The sequence below is a fragment of the Solanum tuberosum genome, unplaced genomic scaffold, assembly GCF_000226075.1.
Source record: "Solanum tuberosum cultivar DM 1-3 516 R44 unplaced genomic scaffold, SolTub_3.0 scf00216, whole genome shotgun sequence".
Classification (NCBI taxonomy): Eukaryota; Viridiplantae; Streptophyta; class Magnoliopsida; order Solanales; family Solanaceae; genus Solanum; species Solanum tuberosum.
Window position 1 is genome coordinate 685810 of NW_006239143.1, and position 23851 is coordinate 709660.

At 34.4% G+C, this 23851-nt stretch overlaps 4 protein-coding genes and 1 long non-coding RNA gene across 6 annotated transcripts; 3 read left to right on the top strand and 2 right to left on the bottom strand.

Moving 5' to 3' along the window:
• The first annotated feature begins 1819 nt into the window (after window positions 1-1819).
• Window positions 1820-5177, top strand: LOC102586312 (polygalacturonase At1g48100). Its single transcript, XM_006356362.2, has 7 exons — window positions 1820-2213; window positions 2853-2984; window positions 3218-3445; window positions 3522-3566; window positions 3653-3860; window positions 4298-4488; window positions 4569-5177. Exons 1-7 carry the CDS (start codon window positions 1875-1877, stop codon window positions 4959-4961), a joined length of 1536 nt encoding a protein of 511 aa, XP_006356424.1. The 5' UTR covers window positions 1820-1874; the 3' UTR covers window positions 4962-5177.
• A 27-nt stretch (window positions 5178-5204) lies between these two features.
• On the bottom strand, window positions 5205-6085 carry LOC107062316 (uncharacterized). Its single transcript, XR_001474554.1, has 2 exons — window positions 5679-6085; window positions 5205-5564 (listed from the first exon to the last, which is right to left on the bottom strand). It is a non-coding gene; the product is annotated as an uncharacterized lncRNA (long non-coding RNA).
• Window positions 6086-9113: 3028 nt separating this feature from the next.
• On the top strand, window positions 9114-13667 carry LOC102586636 (1,4-dihydroxy-2-naphthoyl-CoA synthase, peroxisomal). The gene is made up of 9 exons (XM_006356363.2): window positions 9114-9558; window positions 10991-11113; window positions 11546-11647; window positions 11811-11849; window positions 11956-12054; window positions 12347-12394; window positions 12582-12677; window positions 12944-13066; window positions 13246-13667. The coding sequence occupies exons 1-9, from the start codon at window positions 9283-9285 to the stop codon at window positions 13360-13362; spliced, it is 1023 nt and encodes a 340-aa protein (XP_006356425.1). The 5' UTR covers window positions 9114-9282; the 3' UTR covers window positions 13363-13667.
• Window positions 13668-14723: 1056 nt separating this feature from the next.
• On the top strand, window positions 14724-18264 carry LOC102586978 (ADP-ribosylation factor 2). 2 transcript variants are annotated; one of them, XM_006356365.2, is made up of 7 exons: window positions 14724-14820; window positions 15587-15756; window positions 16591-16661; window positions 16821-16940; window positions 17605-17723; window positions 17827-17908; window positions 17998-18264. In XM_006356365.2, the coding sequence occupies exons 2-7, from the start codon at window positions 15609-15611 to the stop codon at window positions 18001-18003; spliced, it is 546 nt and encodes a 181-aa protein (XP_006356427.1). In that variant the 5' UTR covers window positions 14724-14820; window positions 15587-15608; the 3' UTR covers window positions 18004-18264. The 2 variants fall into 2 exon arrangements, with proteins under 2 accessions (XP_006356427.1, XP_006356426.1); XM_006356364.2 differs by lacking the exon at window positions 17998-18264 and having other exon boundaries at window positions 17827-17938.
• A 789-nt stretch (window positions 18265-19053) lies between these two features.
• Window positions 19054-23284, bottom strand: LOC102587519 (pyrrolidone-carboxylate peptidase 1). Its single transcript, XM_006356366.2, has 5 exons — window positions 23179-23284; window positions 21500-21785; window positions 19922-20026; window positions 19796-19843; window positions 19054-19485 (listed from the first exon to the last, which is right to left on the bottom strand). Exons 2-5 carry the CDS (start codon window positions 21755-21757, stop codon window positions 19246-19248), a joined length of 651 nt encoding a protein of 216 aa, XP_006356428.1. The 5' UTR covers window positions 21758-21785; window positions 23179-23284; the 3' UTR covers window positions 19054-19245.
• Between the last annotated feature and the right edge of the window lie 567 nt (window positions 23285-23851).

The window sequence follows — 23851 nt, forward strand, 5'->3', positions numbered from 1 at the left end:
TGCCCCCCCTCCCCCCCCCCCCACCCCCACTCTTTTGTTGGTTGCAACGCTTTGTTTCATTTTATATGACGATGTTCTTGTTTGGATTAGTTTTTTTTCTAAAAAAAATCGTTACAAAAACATCCTTGAAAATTGTAATTTTAAACAAGTTGTGATATTTCTATTAACAGCTACTAGAAACAAATATTTTTTTCACCGCCACATTAGTGAAAATTTTGTGCTATAAAACATGAATTTTCTATTTATTTTTCATTGAACCAACTTATTGGAATATGGTGAGAAACAGATTCTCATTGAAAATAGTAAGAAGCTTTCTAATTTTTCCATATGAAACAATTATAACTTTTTTTCTTTTTACACTAATTTAATCAAAATATTTACGAGAATAACAACTAAACTTTTTACCATGGAAAAATGATGATTTTTTTAATTAGTAATTATTATAAGATCATTGTAAAATGAGAGTTTGAATTAAAACAAACTATGAATAAAAAAAGTATAGTACAAAATCAAACAAATGAGAGTATGACTGCACTTGCCAAACTATACATTGGAGGACTTCATGTACTTTTCCTTTCCTAAACTTACATATATAAACAAATTTAAAATTTAAATTAGTAATTACAGATCGAACATCGTTAAACTCTCTTGTTATACGTACTTTGAATGTCGTGTATATGCTTATAAATAAGTCCATTCTTTTTTTCTTATTAGTTGAACTATAGTAGAATGGAATAAATACATAATCATTATTCATATAGTCAATCGAACTAATTAATTTGAAATCGAAATGTAGGAGGGGAGGGACTATTGCTAAGGAAGACAAATTAAAGGTACAAAAAACTTAAGCCCGTGAAGGCTGCATGTGATCATAAAAGAGCTGTTATAATCAGTGGCCTTGACCACTTATACACCCAACCACGTGCCCTCTTTTTGGCTTTTATAATCAAAAAACAAGAAACAAAAATTAATAGTTCTTCTGGTAAAAATAATAATAGTCCTAACCTTAGCATATAATTGCTACTAACCTACTAAATATAATCCAACAAATACTATTTCTATAATTATTTTCTAATCATTAATTTCTGCATGAAAAGACACAAAGATACACTAAAGCAAAAATTTCCTTACTTAAACATGTAAAACGAAAATAATTTCGCATTGCAACAAAAGAGGCATTTAGTAGCAACAAATTTTTCGTTAAATGATAATTAGCAGGAATTGTCATTGTATTCACAATCGTTAAATTTTTTAGTGTTATTTAGATAGAGTCATTATAATAAACATCATTTTTAGCGGCAATAAATATGAACATTAACAAAGGGTACGAAAACCTTTACCAGCATTAGTTAGTTATTATTAGATCCAATTCACTATATGCTTTAGCGACATTTACCACAATTACCGCTAAATATCATTTTTAATATAATCATTTATTTATTTATCGTAGTGTTTTAAGTATGACAAGTGAACAAATGCATATCAAAATTTAATTTTTTGCATAATAATGCAAATTAATTTTCCCTTAGTTGCATGACAGTTGAAACCAACCAATTGTTTTCGTTTTTTTTTTTTTTTTTAGCTCCATATGCCAAAGATGGTGGATATAATAAAGGGTAACAAGTTTTTTTTTCAGCCAAACAAAAATCACATCAAGAAAAAGAAGGTTATTAATTAAAATAGGGGACCAAGAATAAATGACATAAATGTCTAGCATATAGTATATAATATTATTAAAACAAAAAAACTTTTTTGTTTATGCATGTACTATTTACATTTACATATTCTTTCCTATATAAACCACCAGATACCTCCTCTGTTGTCTAAGTAAAAAAAAATTCCTCCATTGTTTCTCTCTTCCAAAAAAAAAAATTATGGGAAGATTAAGCTTTCGGAGCGTAACGTTTATGTTCATCGTTGCATTTTTCGTATGGTCGTCGTTAAATGTTGAGGTTTGTAATGCAAGAAGAGGTAAGCATTGGAGACAACATGGTACAACATCCTCTGTTTCTTTGTACAAGAAGAAGGGAAAGTCTCATGGTAGTAATAACCACCACAAAAGTGGTGGCAAACCGAAGCCAAAATACGCGTCTCCACCACCAAGTACACCAATTAGTCCGCCAAGTAAAGGCTACGACAATGTACCTTCGACTAACATCTTTGATGTGACAAATTTTGGTGCTGTTGGAGATGGCAAGACCGATGATACTAAGGTAAACTCATGTTTTCATTTTCACCTGATAACTTTCACGTATTGTTACTGAACTTTATTCACTATATGAATGAGTACCTACATCGAACATGTAGTGTAACGTTGAAATTCAGTGACAATACATGTAATTCACTCAGAATTGGCTCTGTACCACATTTGAATTTTTGTTATTCTTGTTGGCGCTCAATTGCCAAAATGTCAGTTCATAGACATAGTAAATAAAGTTGATGAAATTCACATAAAGAATTTCATGTTTACAGGACAAAAAATTAGGTAAATGTGAGTTGTGACAATTTTATTGTTGTATTATTATTAATAAACTAACTTTGGGAGTACAACAATATATATATTTAATAAGGAAAACTTAATAATACATAAGATAAGACAGAATTGCAGGCAGTCATAGAGAGAAATGAGGTGGCTCCCACTTTTAACTTACAACTGAATATGTACATAGAAAAGGGCAGACCCGTGCACTAAAGCTCCTGCTATGTGCAGGGTTTGGGGAAAGGCCCGACCACAAGGGGCTATTGTACACAGCTTTACCCTGCATTTCTGCCAGAGGCTGTTTTGATAACATAGTAATCACCTAAATTGCAGATTTCTATTTTACTAACCATGAAATCTTGAATTCTAACAGGCATTTCAAGCTGCATGGGCAGCTGCTTGTAAAGTGGAAGATTCGACGATGATTGTTCCATCGAAATATGTATTCCTTGTAGGACCAATTTCATTCTCAGGTCCATACTGTCAACACAACATTGTCTTTCAGGTCAGTCAAAAATATAGATTATCATCATATAATGTATGAGTCAATGTTACTTGGTACATGTTTACTCTGCCTTTAACATATCTATGTCGAATGAGTGTCCATACTGTCTTCAAGAATTACATGATTCCGAATCATAATACTGATACTAGTTTCAAATACATCAGGAAGAATTCAAGAACCGTTACACGAGCCAGTCTTAAAGACTGTTTTGATGAATATGTTCTGTTTTGCAGCTTGATGGAACAATAATTGCTCCAACAGATGCAAAATCTTGGGGTTCAGGTATTATGCAATGGCTTGAATTTACCAAATTGGTAGGAATTACTGTCAAAGGAAGCGGAGTGATTGATGGAAGAGGTTCAGTTTGGTGGCTAGATACACCGTATGATGATCCTCTAGACGATGAATTGAAACTGATCATCCCCTTAAACAAGACATTATTGAGACATCCTCCGACTCCTGTAATTATATATCTATCTCACTTATGAATATCTAAATTCGATTTATTATCCTTTCTAATACTCTTTTGTGTGGCAGTTAAATAGCTCACTCAGTGGGAAAATGCCAAGCATTAAGCCAACAGTAAGCACAATTTCAAACACTTTATGTTTTTCAAGTTTAGACATTATGTTGTTCACTATATACTAAACGAAAAAGTTGAAATGCAGGCTCTTCGATTCTATGGGAGTTTCAATGTAACTGTAACAGGCATCACAATTCAAAATAGCCAACAATGTCATCTCAAATTTGACAATTGCATAGGGGTATTAGTAAACAATATCACTGTCTCATCTCCTGGAGATAGTCCTAATACAGATGGAATCCATTTACAGAACTCCAAAGACGCGCTAATTCGCAGTTCCAACATTGCTTGTGGTAATTACTATACTCAATGAATTCTTTTACAACAAACATAACTGATAACAGAGAGAACAATATGCCAAAATAATGTCCACATTGATAATAACTTAATAAGGACCACATTCTTCAATATGTGACTACCAACACTTCGACACGTAGCAACGACCTATCTTTAATGTATAATTTTTGCACCACAAGCTTTAAGACCCTACCTGCAAAAACTCATCTTGTCTATATAGTAAAAGAGTAAATTCAATATAGAGATAGACTTTTAGCCCCACACATTTATTTTAGCCCTGTTACTCAAAATATGACAGTAACCTAGATGACAACTTTATGATAGAATAAACACTTTGAGCATCAAAAGAGCTAAGCACATATAATGTCCTTCAATTTAAAATGCTAGTACACGCTAAAAATACTCATCGATGTGTTTTTTCAAATTTGTATAGGAGATGACTGTGTGTCGATACAAACTGGCTGCACCAACGTGTATGTACACAACATAAATTGTGGACCAGGACATGGAATCAGCATTGGATCACTAGGGAAAGACAATACAAAGGCTTGTGTTTCAAATATTACTGTCAAAGATGTTATTATGCAGAACACGATGAACGGTGTCAGGATTAAGACATGGCAGGTATGGTATTTTCATAACGACATTTTGAGTTCAAATGTATCTACAACGAATATTAACATTTGATTATACTTACTATGCAGGGGGGGTCAGGGTCAGTACAAGGAGTGTTTTTCTCAAACATTCAAATGAACGAAGTTCAGCTACCGATTGTAATTGATCAGTTCTATTGTGACAAGAGCAGATGCAAGAACCAGACAGCTGCAGTGGCTTTATCAGATATCAACTACGCAGGAATTAAAGGAACATATACAGTAAAACCGGTGCATCTAGCATGTAGTGACAGTATGCCTTGTCAAGACGTGACCATGATGAATATCCAACTAAAGCCAATACAGGAACGTTACCACATGTATGATCCATTCTGTTGGCAGACGTTCGGGGAGTTATATACTCCTACTCAACCTCCAATTGAATGTTTACAAGTCGGAAAACCAACGAGCAACAAGATTCAAGCAGATCATGATCAATGCTAGTATAGTAAGATACTAAGATTATTATTACCTATAATTATATATTTTTGGTGTCTTCATTTGTGAGGCCGGCATACTTTTGCTGACCCCTATTACACCATATATAGATTGATTGCATATTCTTAATGCATAAGAGTATAGAATTTTGTTTTTTCTCCTTTAGTAAAATTACTGTATGTGGTATTGAATTATATTTAATAGAGTGGATTTCTATAGTAAGGTATGAGAAGACACTTACTTCTGATAAAACTGTTAACTTGTTCTGCTACATTGACACCAACAGCATTACTAACATACCAATAATGATCGAAAACATAAGGAGTTGCTACTCATGATATTCTATCGAAGACACTTAGCGAAGAAAGTTAGTGTTGGCAAACATTGGTGGACCTCAGAATCTAACACTCCGCTATGTTTTCAAGAATTTTAACGTACCACCATAGACATTAACGGATAAGCAGCGTACTCTTTGGAGAAGCTAGAAGGTGTCATATTCACATACTCATATCTCCAACAGGACAACTGAAATCTCCATGCATATGCCTTCATTTAAAAGCCATTGATTGATCCCTATAACTCGCTTTATGAATTCATAAACCAGCGGACCTGCAAACCAGACAAAATCTAGGAGTTAACTAAGGTATTAGAGTAACAAACACAAATCAAATAAGGTGCATAATCTTGCACATAATATTGAGTAACCACTTTCACTCTGCTTACCTATTTAAGTAGAATACGAAAGCTTGTTTATGCAGACTTAAGCAGTTGTAGACGTTAACCATGGAAACTCAGACCCTTAGACCAGTTCATCCACCAGAATGAATTCTAATGATTACTCATTAATACTTTCCAAGAGCCCCTTGTAAGCAAGAACCTGTCATTTATATGTTCATTTCTTGATTGTGATCTATTTTTCCTTCGGGACAAAACATATGGAATTTTCTGTATGTCTAGTCTCTGCAAGACAAAACAAATCTTCTAATCAGCATGATCACGCGTGATAGCTGACATTACTTTATTTTCATAAAAATGAAAAGATCCAAGGTTCCTATGTCAACGAATGGAACTTATATGTTTCTAATGAGGGCTAAAATCGCGTAATCTGTGGACCACACCAACATTTCCCTAAATCGACATCAGTAACTGATCATTTCAAATGTAATCATCGAATTCAAACGACAAAAGAGGACTTCATTGAAAATACATAAGGATATATGGAAACAGGAGAAAAACAAACAGATACAACAAGTTGCTATTGCACAAAAAGTTAATTGTTTGCCTACATCCTAAAGCCATTAAAACTTGTACTTTGGTTTCATTTCCTCTATTTGTGCAACCCCGCGGGGGAAAGGAGGAGAGGAAGATTTTATCAGATGCATATAACAGGAAGAAGAAATTACTGAGAAATGAAAGGATATAAAACATACTTAGTTCAAATAGTTTCTTACGACTACAACTTCTCTCGACAAAAAATCTGTAATTGGAAATGATCAATAATATCCTCGATGCTACTAACAACATGTTTTTATAGTACAATGATGAAATAATCAATCAATAAACCATATCCCATTCTTTTAGTTGGTTTTCACTTTTCACATATATGTTGCTGGAGTACTAAAGTAAACCAAAATATAAACTGTCCTCTGCAATTCTCCGGCAATGTTATCTTCCTCTTCAAACTGAGAAACCATAGTATATGCATCCACAATTCAAATATATCGGGCTTTAAATATGTTATACATACTCTCCCTCCGTGTGACCAAGAGGTCACGGGTTCAAGCCATGTAAACAACCTTGCAAAAATGTGGTTCGACCCTTTCCCGGACCCCACACATAGTGGGAGCTTTAGTCCACCAGGCTGCCCTTTTCTATGCTCTCCCTCCATCATATGTATGATTACTTGAAGTTAAAGATTATTCTCAACTATGTCATATACCGTTCTGCCATAAGCGTATATCTTCAAAAGTTAGATATGTTACTCAAATTGAGGAAAAACTAGAACTTGCGGCATACTCAATGTGAACTTTTCTTTTTTCTGTGTTTAGAATTTACATAAACTGTTTTAGGACTTAATCTAAGTAAAACTAACAAAAAGGAAGATAATGTCAAAAAAATGTAGAGATGAACAACAAGTTTCCTCCACACTTAAGACTAAGTAATTCTCACATTCAGTTCTATTTGAACTTGTTACTTGTCAATTTTATCATTTGTATAACAAAGGGACTATTTTGATCATGGACAATAATTCTCAGGTCTTATTTTCCAAAGTATTGCTTCACGTGAAACAACAATATACACAGTGTAATTTCACAAGTTGGCTTTGAGAAGGATAGCGTGTACTCAGATCTTACCCCTACAAGGTACGTAGAGAGGTTGTTTCCAATAGACCCTCGACTCAAGTAAAAATAATACAAACTAGTTTGAAAGAAGAAACAACGGAAGTGAAGAAGCTAAGACAAAATTGCTAAAGAAAACATGACAAATGCATACTAAAAATGGAACAATCAGTACCACAAAATAATACGATAATTGAAGTACTAGAAACAGTCAATAGTAACAGATATGTAACAACAAGAAACTCCTAGAGTAATACTACGTACGACTACTAGTATGAAAGACTAAGCTAGTCAACTTTCAACTACCTAACTAAACCTTTTACATACCCTAATCTGAATCCTTCATAATCTTCTATCTAAGATTAAGTCATCGATAAGCTGGGAGCTATACAACTAACATTTTTATTTATGGGTTAAGGAATTAAAAACTCTTCAAACATCCTCTATAACTTGTTGTACATTGCAAATGTGAAAGGAATAAGATAAAGAAAAACATAAATAAAATCCAACATAGGATATATACTCATTGAGAAAATCCGAGGACAACAAATGTTCAAGAGTTGGTGCTGCAATTTTAATAGGCTGATTCTTAAACATCCTAATTGAAACTGACTTGATCCTTTGAAGATTTAGCAGCTCAATCTTTTCCAACCAGGAACAATACTCAAGGATGAAAGAGACAATCAAGGAAAAACATTTTTTTATGTGTTAATCATTGTCGTTTGGTTCAAATACAAATTATTATGATGGAATTAGGGCTGTCAAAATGAACCTAAATACAGGTAATTCGTCCAGAATATTATGGATTGGACTCAAGATAATTTAAAGTTGGGTCAATAATTAATATACTTTTAAGTATTGTGTATTAAGTTTTGCTTATATTTATAATTCGACTTTTTTGATTTTTTTTTCTAAATCTGAAATCAAATTTTAAAAAAACAGATAGAGTAAATTATTAATCCAAAACTAAAAAATCAAATCCAATTTAGAATTTGGTTCAATTTGATTTGATTTTTTGGTTTAAACCAAATAGTGCACTCCCCTAATTATTATTATTGTCGTTGAGTTTGAATTTTACAGCATCAATTAATAAGTCACGTCTCCATCTCGAAATTGATCAATCAGGACATTACTTTCATCTCAAAGCAGTTGACATTACTTATTACTCCATAAATTCCCAATACCATCTACCCTTTAAGAGATTATGATTTAAAAAGAGTGCCTAACTAAGCGTTTGATTATGAAAATAAAAAATCAAATTACTTTATTTGAAATTTTTAAAGTTGGAGTCTAGTTGTCTTTGACAATAATTTTGCAGTAAATATTTAAAATTTAAATGTATTTTTTTAAAAATATAAAATATTATTTAAACATGAAAAATAATTTTAACTAAGGTTATTTTATGAAAAAAAAAAAAAAAATTGGATATTTTTAAACACTAAAAAATAAAAAGTAAAAGTGAAAACAAGGGTTTGTCTGTTCTCAAAGTTGTTTTTGGAATTTTCACCATCAAACACTATTTTTCAAATAAAGTAAAATAATATTTCAAAAAAAGTGAATGATATAACACCATTTTATTTTGTTTTGGTTGTCACTCAGAGTGTTCGACATCCACATTAGAATTCGATTATTTTGAATTTGTACCGTTTGAACCCTCATTCGGAGAAATACACTTCCTATCAAAAATAATTTCATATCCAAAACTCGAACCAACAACGTTAATCTATCTTAGCTTAAGAAAATAGTAATATTGCCAAACTCCAATAGGCATAGGCAAGAAAAATAAATACACATAGGATTTCTAGCATCATTTTAGCTCCCTAAAATTCCAATGCAAAACCCAATAATATAGCATCCATCTTATCTCATCTTATCCCAATAAATCAAAAACACACACATCAAAATATCATATATTATTGTCACTCCATAACACAACACAAAATTACTCACTTTGAAAAATAACAACATTTTTTCATTAATTACCAAAAATGTCAAGAATGTCAGAGAAGGACCTCAACACTATGAGGAGGAGAGTGGCATCAGTTGCAAATCATTTATTGCCAATTCCTTTAGCTCAAAATGTTGTTTCTTCAATTGGGTCTTCCAATTGTAGCTCCTCTTCTATGAATGATAATTACCATAAAATTCATGGTGAAGTCCCAAATCATGAACCTGTTTGGAGACTTATTCCTTCTGATGATGAATCTGGCAAAGAGTTTACTGATATTATTTATGAGAAAGCTGTTGGTGAACCCATTGCTAAGGTTTTGTTCTTACAATCTTTACCCTCTTATGTGGAATTCTTAATTTTTTTTCAAACTTAGTAGTAGCTGTATTCTAATTTATGTGATGTAGTTTGACTGAACACAGGGTTAAAGAAATTGAACTTTTGAAATTTATGGTCTAAAATAAGTGATACATGTTTGTGTGGCTATAAATTATTTCATTATGATAAAATAAATATTTTAAAATTAAATTGTTATTAAATATAGAAATGTGTTATTCTTTTTTGAACAGTCTAAAAAAAGCGAGTCATATAAATTGGGCTAGAGGCAGTGATGTTTATTGATGGCATAATAAGAGTCACTCAAACTTGGCCTCAGTTGACAAATAAACCTGTATGCACATCTATACGCCTCAACTCATCTCTATTATATTAGTTGAATACTCTAACTTACAAAACAATAATCTAGACATCTCCAAAATTTATGTGTCACGTCAGTGGCAACAGATGTCCACGAGTTGGAATGTTTAGTTGTCGGTTGAGAGGTGTCTAGATGTGCACTCTCAAAGTTGGAGTGCTTACTTGTGAGCTGAAGTTAAGTTTGAATGTGTGTTTATGTATTATGCTTGATTTGTGAACACCCTTTGCAATGGAACATAGACCATAAAGAAAATAGAATAGTGTGCTTCAAGAATGTGAAAATGAGATATTTTTAGTTCATTTAAGGTGAGAAAGTTAGTAAACTGAAGCTATTTAGCTGAAATTGAGTGCTTCATCGTTCCAATTTTTGTGACCTTGTTTGAATAGGAAGAGACTTTGAGAAAGAAATGAAGACTTTTGGAAACTTGTTGTCTTAACACTTCATAATAATTGAGTGGCTATTTAACTTTCTCATTAATGGTAAAAGAGGAAGTTTAAGTTAAATTGTTTCTAAATTTAGAAAGTTGTCATTCTTTCTTGAACGAACTAAAACATAAATGTTGGAACAAAGGAGTATTACTTTTTAGATGCCTGGTCTTTACTCAAAGCTTGAGTTTAGACTAGTGAAAACCATGTCTTGAGCTCCATGGAGTTTATGTGATGATTCTCAGTTTGCCTATAACAAAGACTTCAAGGATGACTGTTTACATTTGTAACATGATAATGGATAACAAAGTGCTAAATGGTAGATGATATTGTATTTCGCTGCTATATTGTGAAAAGCATATTGCATTAGATGACCCCTCAAAAATACATTCTGATGACTAATGCCACGGATAAAGAAGGAAAAATCATATATGATTAATATGGGCGCTTTTCTCAATCATTATCAGCAACCTTGGGTTCTCACTTAGCAGCTACTAGTAACACGGTTTGAAGCTTCTTTGTTGCTGTTAGTACTTACAGGTGACCTGAATTAATAATGTAAGAAACTCAGAAGCTGGAAATCTGGAGCTTTAGTTTAAGTCATATTGTTTTCTTTCCTCTTGCAGATAACCATCAATAGACCAGATAGAAGAAATGCTTTCCGACCTCACACCATCAAGGAGCTTATTCGTGCATTTAATGATGCCAGGGATGATGGTTCAGTGGGAGTCATCATTCTCACAGGAAAGGTAAGTTTCCTACAGAAATATCATATCATATCATGTACAAAGTGAAGAAGTTATGGAATTCGATGTAGGTGAAGTGAACTTTAGGCCATGTTATAAATTTCTCTTACTAGCAAATATTCACTTCAAGCCACCATGTCTTAATACTTGATGAAGGAATTGAATGACTGAATTTTAATGCACGCCTTTCCTATTGTATTTACACCGAACCTGCTTGTAGTTGAGCTCATTGTGGTTCTGTTCCATTGAAGAGTATCTCTAAAAAAAACATGAGATGTCGTAGGAGTATAAATGTAGTTAATGGAATTTGTTGTAGATTAGAACTGAGTCCTTGTGGTGATGGTTTCTAGATATCTTTGTATAGTGAGTTAACTTCAGTAGATTGTATCATTTGGTTGTACTACGTGCATTGTTCTCAAGTATGACTTGATGCAGGGTACAAAGGCGTTTTGTAGTGGTGGTGATCAGGCATTGAGAAGTAAGGATGGTTATGCTGATTTTGAAAGTTTTGGTCGCCTTAATGTTTTAGATTTACAGGTACGTAGAGTAATCTGTCATGTTCTTTGAAGTCGTTGTAGACGACTTTTTGCCTTAAGATAGGTAGTTCCTTGAAACTGATATAACTTTTTGATGTGTCTAGTTCTTAGCAATAGTTTGGTGTACTAATTAACTTTACCTTATTCTTCTTCTTTTCTCATAGGTGCAAATTCGCCGTCTACCAAAACCAGTAATTGCAATGGTAAGGCTCTCTGTTCTTTCTTTTGTTAAGTGCTTTAAGTAGGCCTCCCTGTATATCACGTAATTCAATTATCTGAAATAACTCATTTCCTTTTGTTGCAACTAAGGTTGCAGGTTATGCTGTTGGTGGAGGACACATTTTGCATATGGTTTGCGATCTAACGATTGCAGCAGACAATGCTATATTTGGTCAGACTGGCCCAAAGGTGCTCTTTTTACATGTGTACTCGAAAACACATTTTATTATTAAATTAGTAAATGAGCATATATTCAAGTACCTGTAGAGCATGTCTTTAAGTACTGTTTGGAATAAAGCTATGTTCTATGCTGATCGAATACCTCACCTTATTTACAAAGTCTATTATTGTTCTTATTCTATAGCCTTCTTGACTATACTATTATTCTTGTTCCATTGTGTCTGGACAAAGAATCTAAGTAAAAGTTAAATTTGATGCCATACGGATTCATGAAATCTGATTCTTTTTTTGCATATTGCAGGTAGGAAGTTTTGATGCTGGTTATGGAAGTTCAATTATGTCACGTTTGGTGAGCGTCTTGTCTTGGTTCTTTTCGTTAAGATACAATTTACGGATAACTCATTTGTAGTTCTCTTTTCATGTTAATTGAACTTCTTGATCAAATATTGGTGTAAAAACAAGCAACGTACATCTGATTTATAATTAAGTACTATAATCTCCGAATATATTGGTTTAATCTTCTGCTGTCTGAACAGGTTGGACCGAAGAAAGCTCGTGAAATGTGGTTTTTAACAAGGTTCTACACAGCTTCTGAAGCAGAGAAAATGGGACTTGTGAATACTGTTGTTCCAGTGAGTATATCGACTAACTCTACTTCCTTAACCATAAGAGCTAACGTTCGTGTAAGAACCATATGGGATCAAGAGAAAAATTAACAAAAATTAGCATTCCAATTTCATATACTTTCTGGTTTACAAGAATGCTCATTAGTTAGCTCAAAAGTGTACTCTTGCAACAAATATGCCGGCCGCCTTAACCTTAGAGAAAGGTTTTAATCCCTCTGTTATATGAAATGACTTAAGAGTTTTCTAATGTTATGTCTTGTTTCTTTTTTTAGTTAGATAAGTTGGAGGAAGAAACAATAAAGTGGTGCAGAGAGATCTTAAGAAATAGTCCTACAGCGATACGAGTGCTAAAATCAGCTCTCAATGCAGTTGATGATGGACATGCTGGACTTCAGGTACATTTCACTTTCCTATTATATTCCAAAATGTTCTCATATTAGAGCAAGCTCAGTACCCAAACTCCTACACGAGGGGATCGAGTCTGAGCTAAGTATACTCTTGAGTATCCAAATATATGTCGCGAAGTGGCAAATAGTTATGATACAAACATGTTCTTTCTTTAAAATTATGTCAGGGTCTGGGGGGAGATGCTACTCTTCTATTTTATGGAACTGAAGAAGGCAATGAAGGCAAAAATGCATACAACGAACGTAGACGACCAGATTTCTCTAAGTTTCCCCGGCTACCTTGAGTTCCATTATTGTTGTTGTTGTTTGTAATCTGTTAGTGCATTCAATTATATCATAATAATAAAATTTCCTTACATGGGTCGAGTGGAGCGACTGATTCATATAGTCAACCTCAACTTGCTCAGGAGTAAGGCGCAATTGTCGTATCAAAATATTGTACCTAGAGACTGTTGTAACTGTAATAATGTTGTTGTTATTTGACTTTTCTTTTTGGTCCAACTGTAATTCAACATGAAGAGTTGAAAAGTTTGTACTTCTCAATAGAAGCTTCGGATTTGAGGATAAAAGTTGTACCACTTGTCAATGAGGCCACTGACCCAATTAATTCAGATTCATGTCGTGTATGATCCATTTAAAGGAAAGCTCTAGTTCCCTATCTAAAATTTTAGGAACGTAACTTTCGTTTCTGTTGAGAGATCATATTCATCCCATCACATGCAATTCTCACCTGTTTGTATAGTTTTTTTTTCCTTTCTTAGGGTGAGGTGCTTCTTTATTTTATTGTGTTTTATTTTAATCATATTTTTGTACATAAACAATTACACATGATGTTGATTGATTCAAAACCTTTATAGCAAAGGAAGCTGATTAAGGCATCATTGACATTTTCCTTTCCTAGTTTCCATTTGCTTAATAACATTGGTTTCTTTGTTTAAAACATAAGTATATACTAATTATTAATTTTTTAGTTTCTAATTCGATGTTCGATGCCTAAATTAGAGCCCAACTAAATTCGGATTTACGCCAGAAAGTCTCACAATAGATAAAATGATCCTTAACAAAGACGACTCTATAAGGGAACTCGAACCCGACACCTCTTAGTTAAGGATGAACGAGTACTCACCTCACCACAACCCTTATTGGTATATACTAATAATTACTTTAATCATTAGCCGGAAAAAAATTCACCTTCAATTTAGTAAATTACAAAGTAAACGAACTACACAAATAAAGTAATAGTCTACCGTCTACGTATCGTATTAATATGTCGATAATCAAGAGTTTAGATTGTTATAAGTAATATTTATATACCAAAGTCATTTTAAAATTAATTACAGGTAAGTATCTATACCAACTATAAACTAATAACCTAAAAAGCAATTGTAAAACATATACTAATTTTATTTTACTAGAGAAAATCAACACTAAACATAAAAACGTAATTAATTAAATTAATAATCCCCCTAATTTACCAGAAATTAAAGAAATATACGTGGCAGTATCTGATTGCATTGGCCAACGTACATGAAATAGAACTCACGGTGGAAAAGGAAAACGCACCCACCATTGGAATCGAGTGGCATTCTCGTAATTTCATGAAACCCGTAATGCCATTTTGGTAACATTAAAAAGATCTCATTTCCTTTATTTATTGCAGCAATTTTACGCTCTTTACATATTTCAGCGTTAATCTCAGGTTTCTCTCTCAATAGATCCCTCCTTCAAAAAGCTCTTTTCAGGTAAATCTTCATATTTTCATTCATTTTTCTCTTCAATTTCATGCATCTATGGTAACATTTTCGAGAATTTTCGCTATTGAAATCGTTTTTTTGTATGGATTTGAGGTTGATTTTAGGCTAGGATGTGTTTGTGTTTGATTAATGTTGAAATTCAGCTTCCATGGAGGAATTTTAGCTGCATTTACGGTGCGCGGCTGGTATTTGTGTGATTTGTGGTTTTCCTTATCAGATTTATGGATTTGTAGCGGCTGATGCGTTTTTTTTGTGGAAATTTGTGTTTTTATGCTATGATCTGAAGAATGAGTTGTTGTACTGCTTCCGTATATTGAAAATTGTTTTGTGTGGATTTGAGAATGTCTCCAGTTGATTTTATGCCAGAATGTGTTCAATGTCATGTTGAAATACAATTTTGTAGAGATGTTTTTGCTACATTTGATTTGAGGTTATCTATCAGATTAAGCGGTTGGTAGCTGCAGATATGTTATCCTTGTTTCATTTTTGGTGTTAATTTGTGTTCCTTTAGCTGAGAGACATTGTACTGCTTCGATCTCTGTGAAAATTGTAATGTATAGTGGTTTTATCATGAAAATTTTGAATTTTAGCTATTAAAAAGTTGATTTAGCTCGTCAATGTGATCGTTTTGCTTTGTCATTCAGATCCATGTTAGAATAGCTGCAACTTGGTATGAATCAGCATATGGATCTGAATTTTGAAGGCAATTATGGATTTCAGCTGTATGATTTAATTGTGGAATTTTTTGGTGTAGGGATCATCATCAAGGAAGCAATATGGGGCTCACATTCACCAAGCTCTTCAGTCGGCTTTTCGCCAAGAAGGAAATGCGCATTCTAATGGTTGGTCTTGATGCAGCTGGTAAGACCACCATATTGTACAAGTTGAAGCTGGGAGAGATCGTGACTACTATTCCTACCATTGGTATGTAGATCGCTGCATACAGCAGCAAAGTTCTTGCCATAATGATCTCTGCATTTACAATTTGGTTGTAAGGCATGAAACATGCCTTTTGCCTGTTCCATCCCCTTATGCACTGGTTAGGCATAGCATTTATACTTTATTATTTTGACTTGGTCTCTGGTTGTGTATGTTTGGTATGTTGCATGATATGTATTAGTGCCAGACCTTATCGTGAGGGTTGACTTATGTTGTGCAGTTTCTTTTTTTATTGGTAAACCACATCTACCCACCCTCGATCCCTCTCCCTAGGAGTCATTAGTGCCTTACCCCACTTTCTTGTGATGACTTGAACCCCCCAACTGCCGCTGGAGGTGGAGCAAGCTTTCCACTTGAACTGCCCTGTCTTGGCACTATGTGCAATTCATCACTCAAAAGATTAACCTACTTGTTATTTTGATAAATAAAGAATCTGAATGGTGGTAGGCAGTTTTATAAATCGTTCTTCCTAGTGTCGGTTGCTGCAAATGTTTAGTTGGTTATATCCTATCCCTCCTACTGTCTGCCTCTCTCTGCTTTGGTTCTTTTTGGTGAGTAGTCTTAGCAAAGTGGTGGTCTTAAACTTCTCAAGGTTTATCAGTGACTGTTTGTCATGCAGATTTCTTATGTTTTGTATGATAATTTATATGATACTAATTATTAGCTATTGCATTTGTTGTATCACTGTATTTTCTTGGTGACTATTGAAAAGATAACTTGTTCCAAGAGATTCTTGTCAGCTTTTGGAAAATGTACACTCATATGTCCATAATACCTTACTGCTTCAATGAGCTATTATTAATAATCGACAATTTTCAGGTTTCAATGTGGAGACTGTTGAGTACAAGAACATAAGCTTCACTGTTTGGGATGTCGGGGGTCAGGACAAGGTATAATTGTTTTCCCCCTAAGGCTGTATGTTCTGCATCGGTCTTACCCTTGTATATACTATATGCTGAAAATAAGGCTGACCACTCTGCATGGAGTGAAGCTTCTGAACAATTATCTGATAGTTCCAACTTCTAACTTCATTTATTCACTTTTGGCAGATCCGTCCATTGTGGAGGCACTACTTCCAGAACACTCAGGGTCTCATTTTTGTGGTTGATAGCAATGATAGAGACCGTGTTGTAGAAGCAAGAGATGAATTGCATAGGATGTTGAACGAGGTAATGATCTTTCTCCACACTTTGTGCAGGGCTATTATTGTTTCCTGAAAGTAAATATGTGGCATCTAAAACATTTGAGCTGTATAGCTTGAATTTATGTGCTTATTTTGAGTTCGAGTAGAGATGATCGATTGTAGATGTACTTAGATCTTCTTTGACAAAATTCTCCCTAAACATCATTTTTTTGTTTAACAAATAATGGCCTAGTATAAGTTGAACTGATTCATCAACTTGTTTCCTTCTAGTATTTCAGATTCACCATTAATAAGTTGGTAATATATCTAGAGGTTATTTGGAAGAATGGGTGTGGGAAGACTGAAGAGAGAAGGTTTTCTTCAACTTGTGATTTAAGCAAATGTCAGAATAGTTGAATTTTTTCACTGTACTTGCATCACTAAATTGCATGTTCCGGACCTTTTTATTCTTTGTATAAGAACACAGACAAAGTAGGCCAGGGGCAGTAGAGAAGGTAGCAATCTATGAGAAACCCACCAACTTTGCTACTTACAGATCATATGTGCCATTATTCTCTATGTTCTGATTTTGTAGCCACAGCCACTTCTCATTATTTATTAGATGGCAAGTGCAAGATAAACATGGGGATGGATCCTTCAGTTAAACTTTCTTGAGTGACTCTGGACTTATTTATTATTGTCTGTCCCAGGATGAACTTCGGGATGCTGTGCTTCTAGTTTTTGCTAACAAACAAGATCTTCCTAATGCAATGAATGCTGCCGAAATAACTGATAAGCTTGGACTGCACTCCCTCAGGCAGCGTCACTGGTAAGCACTTTGCTAGTGCTTGTGAATGATTTGCTTATTTTTGAAGACCTCACTGCTTTGCTTACTTTTGAGGAGTTTCTAAATTGGGTCTTTTCTGTATCAGGTACATCCAGAGCACTTGTGCAACTTCTGGAGAGGGGCTTTACGAGGGACTTGATTGGCTTTCTAACAACATTGCTAACAAGGTAGTTATGCCATAATTTATCAAAGCTGTTGGAATATGTGCTGTCGTTAATTTTTGGGCCTCTAATTTTCTCAACACCTCTTTTTACAGGCTTAAAGTGATGCAGATTTGTTGTTGTGGGTTGATCTGGATGCAGGCGGAGTTTTATCTAGTTGTTTTTTCTTCTCATGTCAGTGTGGTTATGAATATCATGTTGAAAGCATTTTGTGTTTCCTTAGGGCTTTTTGTAATGGCTGTGTAATACAATGGTCGAATATATGTAATTGCTGTTTGATTAGGTATATTGTCATAAATTTGTAAACAAAGACTAGTTTTCATATTTGTTAATGGTTAAAAAGTCTTGCAGTCCCCTTTTCATTTTCTTCGACTTCCTGTTAACATTTTCTCTCCGTGTTTATGAGAGATCCTGATAGAGGATGATGATTTGATTCTGCAAGGTGAACTGAGAATTAGGAGTAAAAGGTACAACAATAGTACGTATGCCAAGTTGAAGGACTAGGCTCTTCTTTTGTAGCAGCCCCACCTTCGCACAAGTATTTTTTTGGTCTTTTTATTTACCTTGCTATTTACATATTCGTAAATTTAAGAATTTAGTAGGCATATTTCAATGCCCAGTGCCGGTAATCTTAAGAGCAAAGATTTTGTATATGACCATATACTAGTTCGTAATTGTATTCCCAGAAGCTATTAGAATTGCTTATGCCTGTGATATTTTTGTTTTTAGGTTTAGAATTCAAAAAATGCTTCATCACCATTTGAAGTCATAATTGAATATTCACATACATAGCATACAGGCACTATATTCCCAGGTTCCAACCAACTGTTACTAACTAATTTGTAATGTAATATATGTTCTACATATCATATAATCTTAGGTGAAGCTACATATAATTTTATATAAATTTATGAGAATAACATGAACTTTTAGTTTAAAACCTGCATAATCCCACAACCCGCCCTGCATTAGGTTAGAAAAAATCATTTCAATCCATCCTACATTAGGTTAGAAAAAATCATTTCAACCCGCCCTGCACTGCCCCATTGCCACCCCTGGCAAAAAGTATAACCAAGCAAAACTCAAAACTTCAGAAGTTTCAAATGAAGTAAAAAATATCTATGACCAAATGCCTACTGAATTGCAATCAATTTTGCTGAAAAGCCACTTCAATTATAAATCAACAGAGTTTATATCACAAACCCAAGAGTTTCAAAGGAAACATGAACAATTGATGTTCATTGCACATGGGGAATCTATTTACAAGTAAATCAGAATTACATAATTAAACAACAGAAAGTTTTGAAACTATGAATTCCATTTGAAGCCAACTGTACTGATATTCAACAAGTTGATGCAATAGCCTCAAGCAGAGCAGCAATAAATTCCATTTGTTTCTCTTGATTCACTCTATTGAAGGTAGGAACATGGACAAACAGACACTTGTGACCTTTTTCCTCTGCAAATCGGAGAGAATGGTAGTACACATAATTGCACACAAAACGACCTGCATCGTCCGACATTGTCACATCAAACCCTTTCTTCTTTAAGAACTCCAGGATTGACTCGGTAGGGCAAGATGTCTTCAACAACCCGGAAAAAAATAGATTAGGACACATGGAAAACGGAGGAATACAGGCAAAAAACTTGAACGGGGAAACTGATTAGTAAACAAAATTGAACTTCGCTATCGGATAAAAAAGCACTGTACTTCTTCATCTACTATACATAAGCAGATTGACGAGAGGGAGTTGCTCGGATGGTAAGCACCCCTCACTTCCAACCCGAAGGTTGTGAGTTTGAGTTACCAAGGGAGCAAAAGGGGTGGGAGCTCCTAGGGAAGGATAAAAAAAAAATTAGCAGATTAATTATCATATGGAGAATAGAAGAGACCTTTCTTATTTGATTTATTCCTCCATCTTCTGGAACAATAGGCACTCGCTGTGGAAAATCAATAAGAATATTAGCATAACGAAATATCAGGTTAGCTCATCTCGGTTAAGAGATGAAACACCTTACCTGAGGTTGCCAACCAAGCTCATCTGCACAACGAAATGTGGCTTCATTTACTGCCAGCCTCTCAATTGCAAACTTTGTTGCTCCACTGTTTACCCCAAGGTGAAGCTGAACAGATAACACAGGACTTCTATATCAGCAGCACATTTTATTTTTCTCCAAGTGTGTGAGTGTGAGTGGAGGAGAATAGGAGCAGCCACAGAATGCAAGGCCGCCAAACGAGACTTAAGTAGTCGCGTCACATGATAAACTGTGTTCTAGACTCGAAGTTCACATTTTCTCTCTATAATCAGACCTCAAAACCTTTTAATATTTATCTATGTAAGTAGCTATATCGCTAGAATTTTCAAAGAGAAATCTAATCAAGTGTCTTCACAAACACTGACGCAAAGAGTGTCTTCTCCTGTTGTTTGCATACTAAAGACCTGATATGTACCGCCAATTTCTTTGGTTTTAAGTTGGCATGCTAGAATTACGAATAATGGTTATTTATCCTGATATCCCACATAGATTGGTAGCTAACTATTGAGAAAAAAGCAATTAGCTACAGAGTTAGGCAGCAACGCTGGTCATGTTTTGGCCTTCTCTTTTCTTCAGTCATGCACTCTCAATCCAAATACTCAATTGCTAGTCTCGTGGCCACAAATTGGCATCAGTTTGTGTGTTTTTACTTTTATGTATGAGATGGTAATGGACCTAACTAGTTACCCTTTGGGACTCCCAAATTGGGAGACTAAATATTGGGTTTTAGTATCGCCTAATACTATCCAAATACGGTAGTCCTTGAAATTTGGTCTTTCACAAGGATAGATAGCTTATCTTTCATTTATCCAATCTACAACCTCCAAACTTGATAGCCACAAGTTAAGACATAGTTTGAACGGTCTGATGCATGTGTTTTTGTAGTCAAGTTCATCCATAAGGGTCAACGACAGAAAATGGACACTCCTCCAATCAACTTCCCCTAAGAAATGGTTTTGCAGCTAATTACCAACTCATATCAGTCTCTCAAAAAAATTAATGCGGATGATTATTGAGATCATTATGTCTTTTCTCCCTGTAGGCCTGTACCCTATCATAGTACTCTATTCATTTTATATTGGCATATGTGGAGTTTGATATTAGACAAGCTGCAGAATACTCTGGGCTGCAACCAGGACGGGACAAAAAGCTCTCAATCTGGCACTATAGGAGTATGATCTTTATAACCATGGTGTCCGGGCCAGCTTGCGCACACTTCGACTAATTCCACGGAATACCTGCCACCTCCCACCAGCAATAGGTACCAGGTAACACATGGGAAGAAATCAGTTGGTCTGTTTCTGTCTCTGTTGGACTATAGGAGTATGATCATTAGCTCACTACAATACATTTACCCATCAAAGTATCAAAAATTCAGAGGCAGTAGATAAAAAAGAAACAATCAGAAGAAAAAAGAACCACACATCCAGCTATTCATGTTACATAAATGTGCATAATTCACGTATTCTTCTGGCAATTTTCTGCACAAGACAGTTTAAAGAGCAAACATGAATCCACACAAATTAGTTAAAGGAGAAGATTTGTCTTGGCAGAACTAACCCATATGACTTGTCCATTATTTGAACTGTTTCCAGCAGAGGACTCCTCTATAACCTTCAACAATGCCGGAAGTCCACCCTCTCCAGCTGTTTCAAGAACAGTACAGCTGCCCAAGGTCACACCAGCAGGTAATCCTTTCATTTCAACATAATATTTCAAGTTGCTAACAGCTGTCTCCGTAGGATTCTGAGCTACACCGTGAAATTTCTTGAACCCCGTGACATGAATGGTCACAGATTTTGGCCCCTCCGATCCCATTTCCTCGTGCAAAATACGAATAGGAATCCTAATATTGATAGCTTCCACAATTAGTTACCAGCTCATGCCACTTACAACAGTGTCTTTAATATAACATCACACTATTTTGAAATGGTAATCTTGATCAAACATTCAAAGCTTTTAAAAGATAGCAATCCGACATTTCAGCAATTACTGACGAGTTGTGCCAGGTATATTACCTCTTGGATTTTGATAAACAATCAAAATGAGCAAAGCAACATCGCAACATTTAATTCAACACACCAAGTAAAAGTTAAAAAAAATTCTCAATGCTTACACAACAATTGACAAAGAGGTAAAAAGACAAAACCATGATAGCTACATGATTAAACTTGTATTCACCTTTTTATTCGTAACCCCCCCCCCCCTCTTGATTTACCAAGGACCATCTTTTGCATACCAAGACCAACCCATCTTTCAGTTCCAACCAAACAGCCTAACACCAATGGAAATTAAATTCTAAACCTTGCAGATATACTTTCAACGCGGAGCATAAATTTACTAAAATTCAAGATATGAACCCATAACTTTAAAAATATAATAGGTCCAATGCTAAAACCCTTTAAGCTTGAACCCGTAAAATTTAAATCCTGAATCCACATCTGATCTAAAGCCTGCTTATCTAGACAAGGTGATTCATTACACATTCACAATTCAATTAAAAAACAGGAGTAACCTACAAGTCTAAAGGCAAAGTCAACCCCTAAACAAAATACCCATCAAACCATATTTTGGAAGCACATTAAGAAGTGAATATACATAAACTAAAAGGAAATTAAAGAAAAGGCCTCGGGGAATCTCAGTAGCTTAGTTGGTTAGCTACCTTAACTTTCACCTTGTTCGTGAAAATTCAATTATCCACCTTCTTCCATTTTCCCTTCCCTATCCTCAATTTTATAACGAGGGCATAACCACACAGAATTTTCAAAAAGAAAGGTTCAAAACATAAAAACAAAAAGACCACCACCGACTATAAAATTTTGCAATTCAAGTAAAATCAAGAACATAGAGATACTAAAGGCAAAGACAACTGCTAAATCAAACACCCATCAGATGATAATCCTCTTGAACAAAGATCAAAACTTTAAACAAATAATCAACTTCATAACAATACCCAAAGGTCCAGAATTTCCAAAAAAACAATGTTGCACTCATATACAATACAAATAAAAACAACAACTACCCAAATTGAAAAATCAATATCATAGAGATACTAAAGGCAACTGCTAAAGAAAATACCCATCAGATGATAACACAAAAGATCACAACTTTAAACAAAGAATCAGCTTCATAACAACACCCAAAGGTCCAGAATTTCCAAAAAACAAGGCTACACTCATATACAAATTGAAAATTCAAGATCATACATGATAATACAAAATTAGAGAGATGGGGTTTACCTAAATGAAGTTTTTTTCGAGTCTTGGGATTATGAAAATGGAAGAGAAGGGTCAGAGAGAACAAAGTTGGCGTTAGCTGTATAAATATATATATATATATATATACAGAAGAATTTAGCTACTACTCATTTGTTTTGTTTGCAACTTCTTTCTCTTTTCTCTCTCAGCTCTTCGTAAGGAGTGTCCAGTGGGGACACTATGTTGGACGGTGATTCATTGGACTCATATGCCCCTTTTTTTCCCTCCTTTCCCACACACTGATTAAATATGAATTGCACATTGCTGAGTTCATTTGAGAGTGATGTTTCCAATATTACTTTCTCCATATTCAGAATTCGAACTTGAGACCTGAACACATTTGAGGATGACGTTCTCAACATAATTTTATTTATATTCATAATTCAAATTTGAGATCTCTAATTAAGGATGAAACACTCATCCCACTTATCACACTCCATATTGGTGTCCCTTTCCTTCCTCTTTTCCTTATGCAAGATTCCTTTTTTCTTCTTTCTTTTACAAAAAAAAAATGATGAACTATTTGATTTTGTGTTCCATTTAGTTTAGCTACAACCATCATTATGATATTAATGATTGTTCTAATATAAAAAATTAATTAAGAAGTAATTGTTTTTTATCATAAAATAATTTGAGACGATATGATTTTAATGTT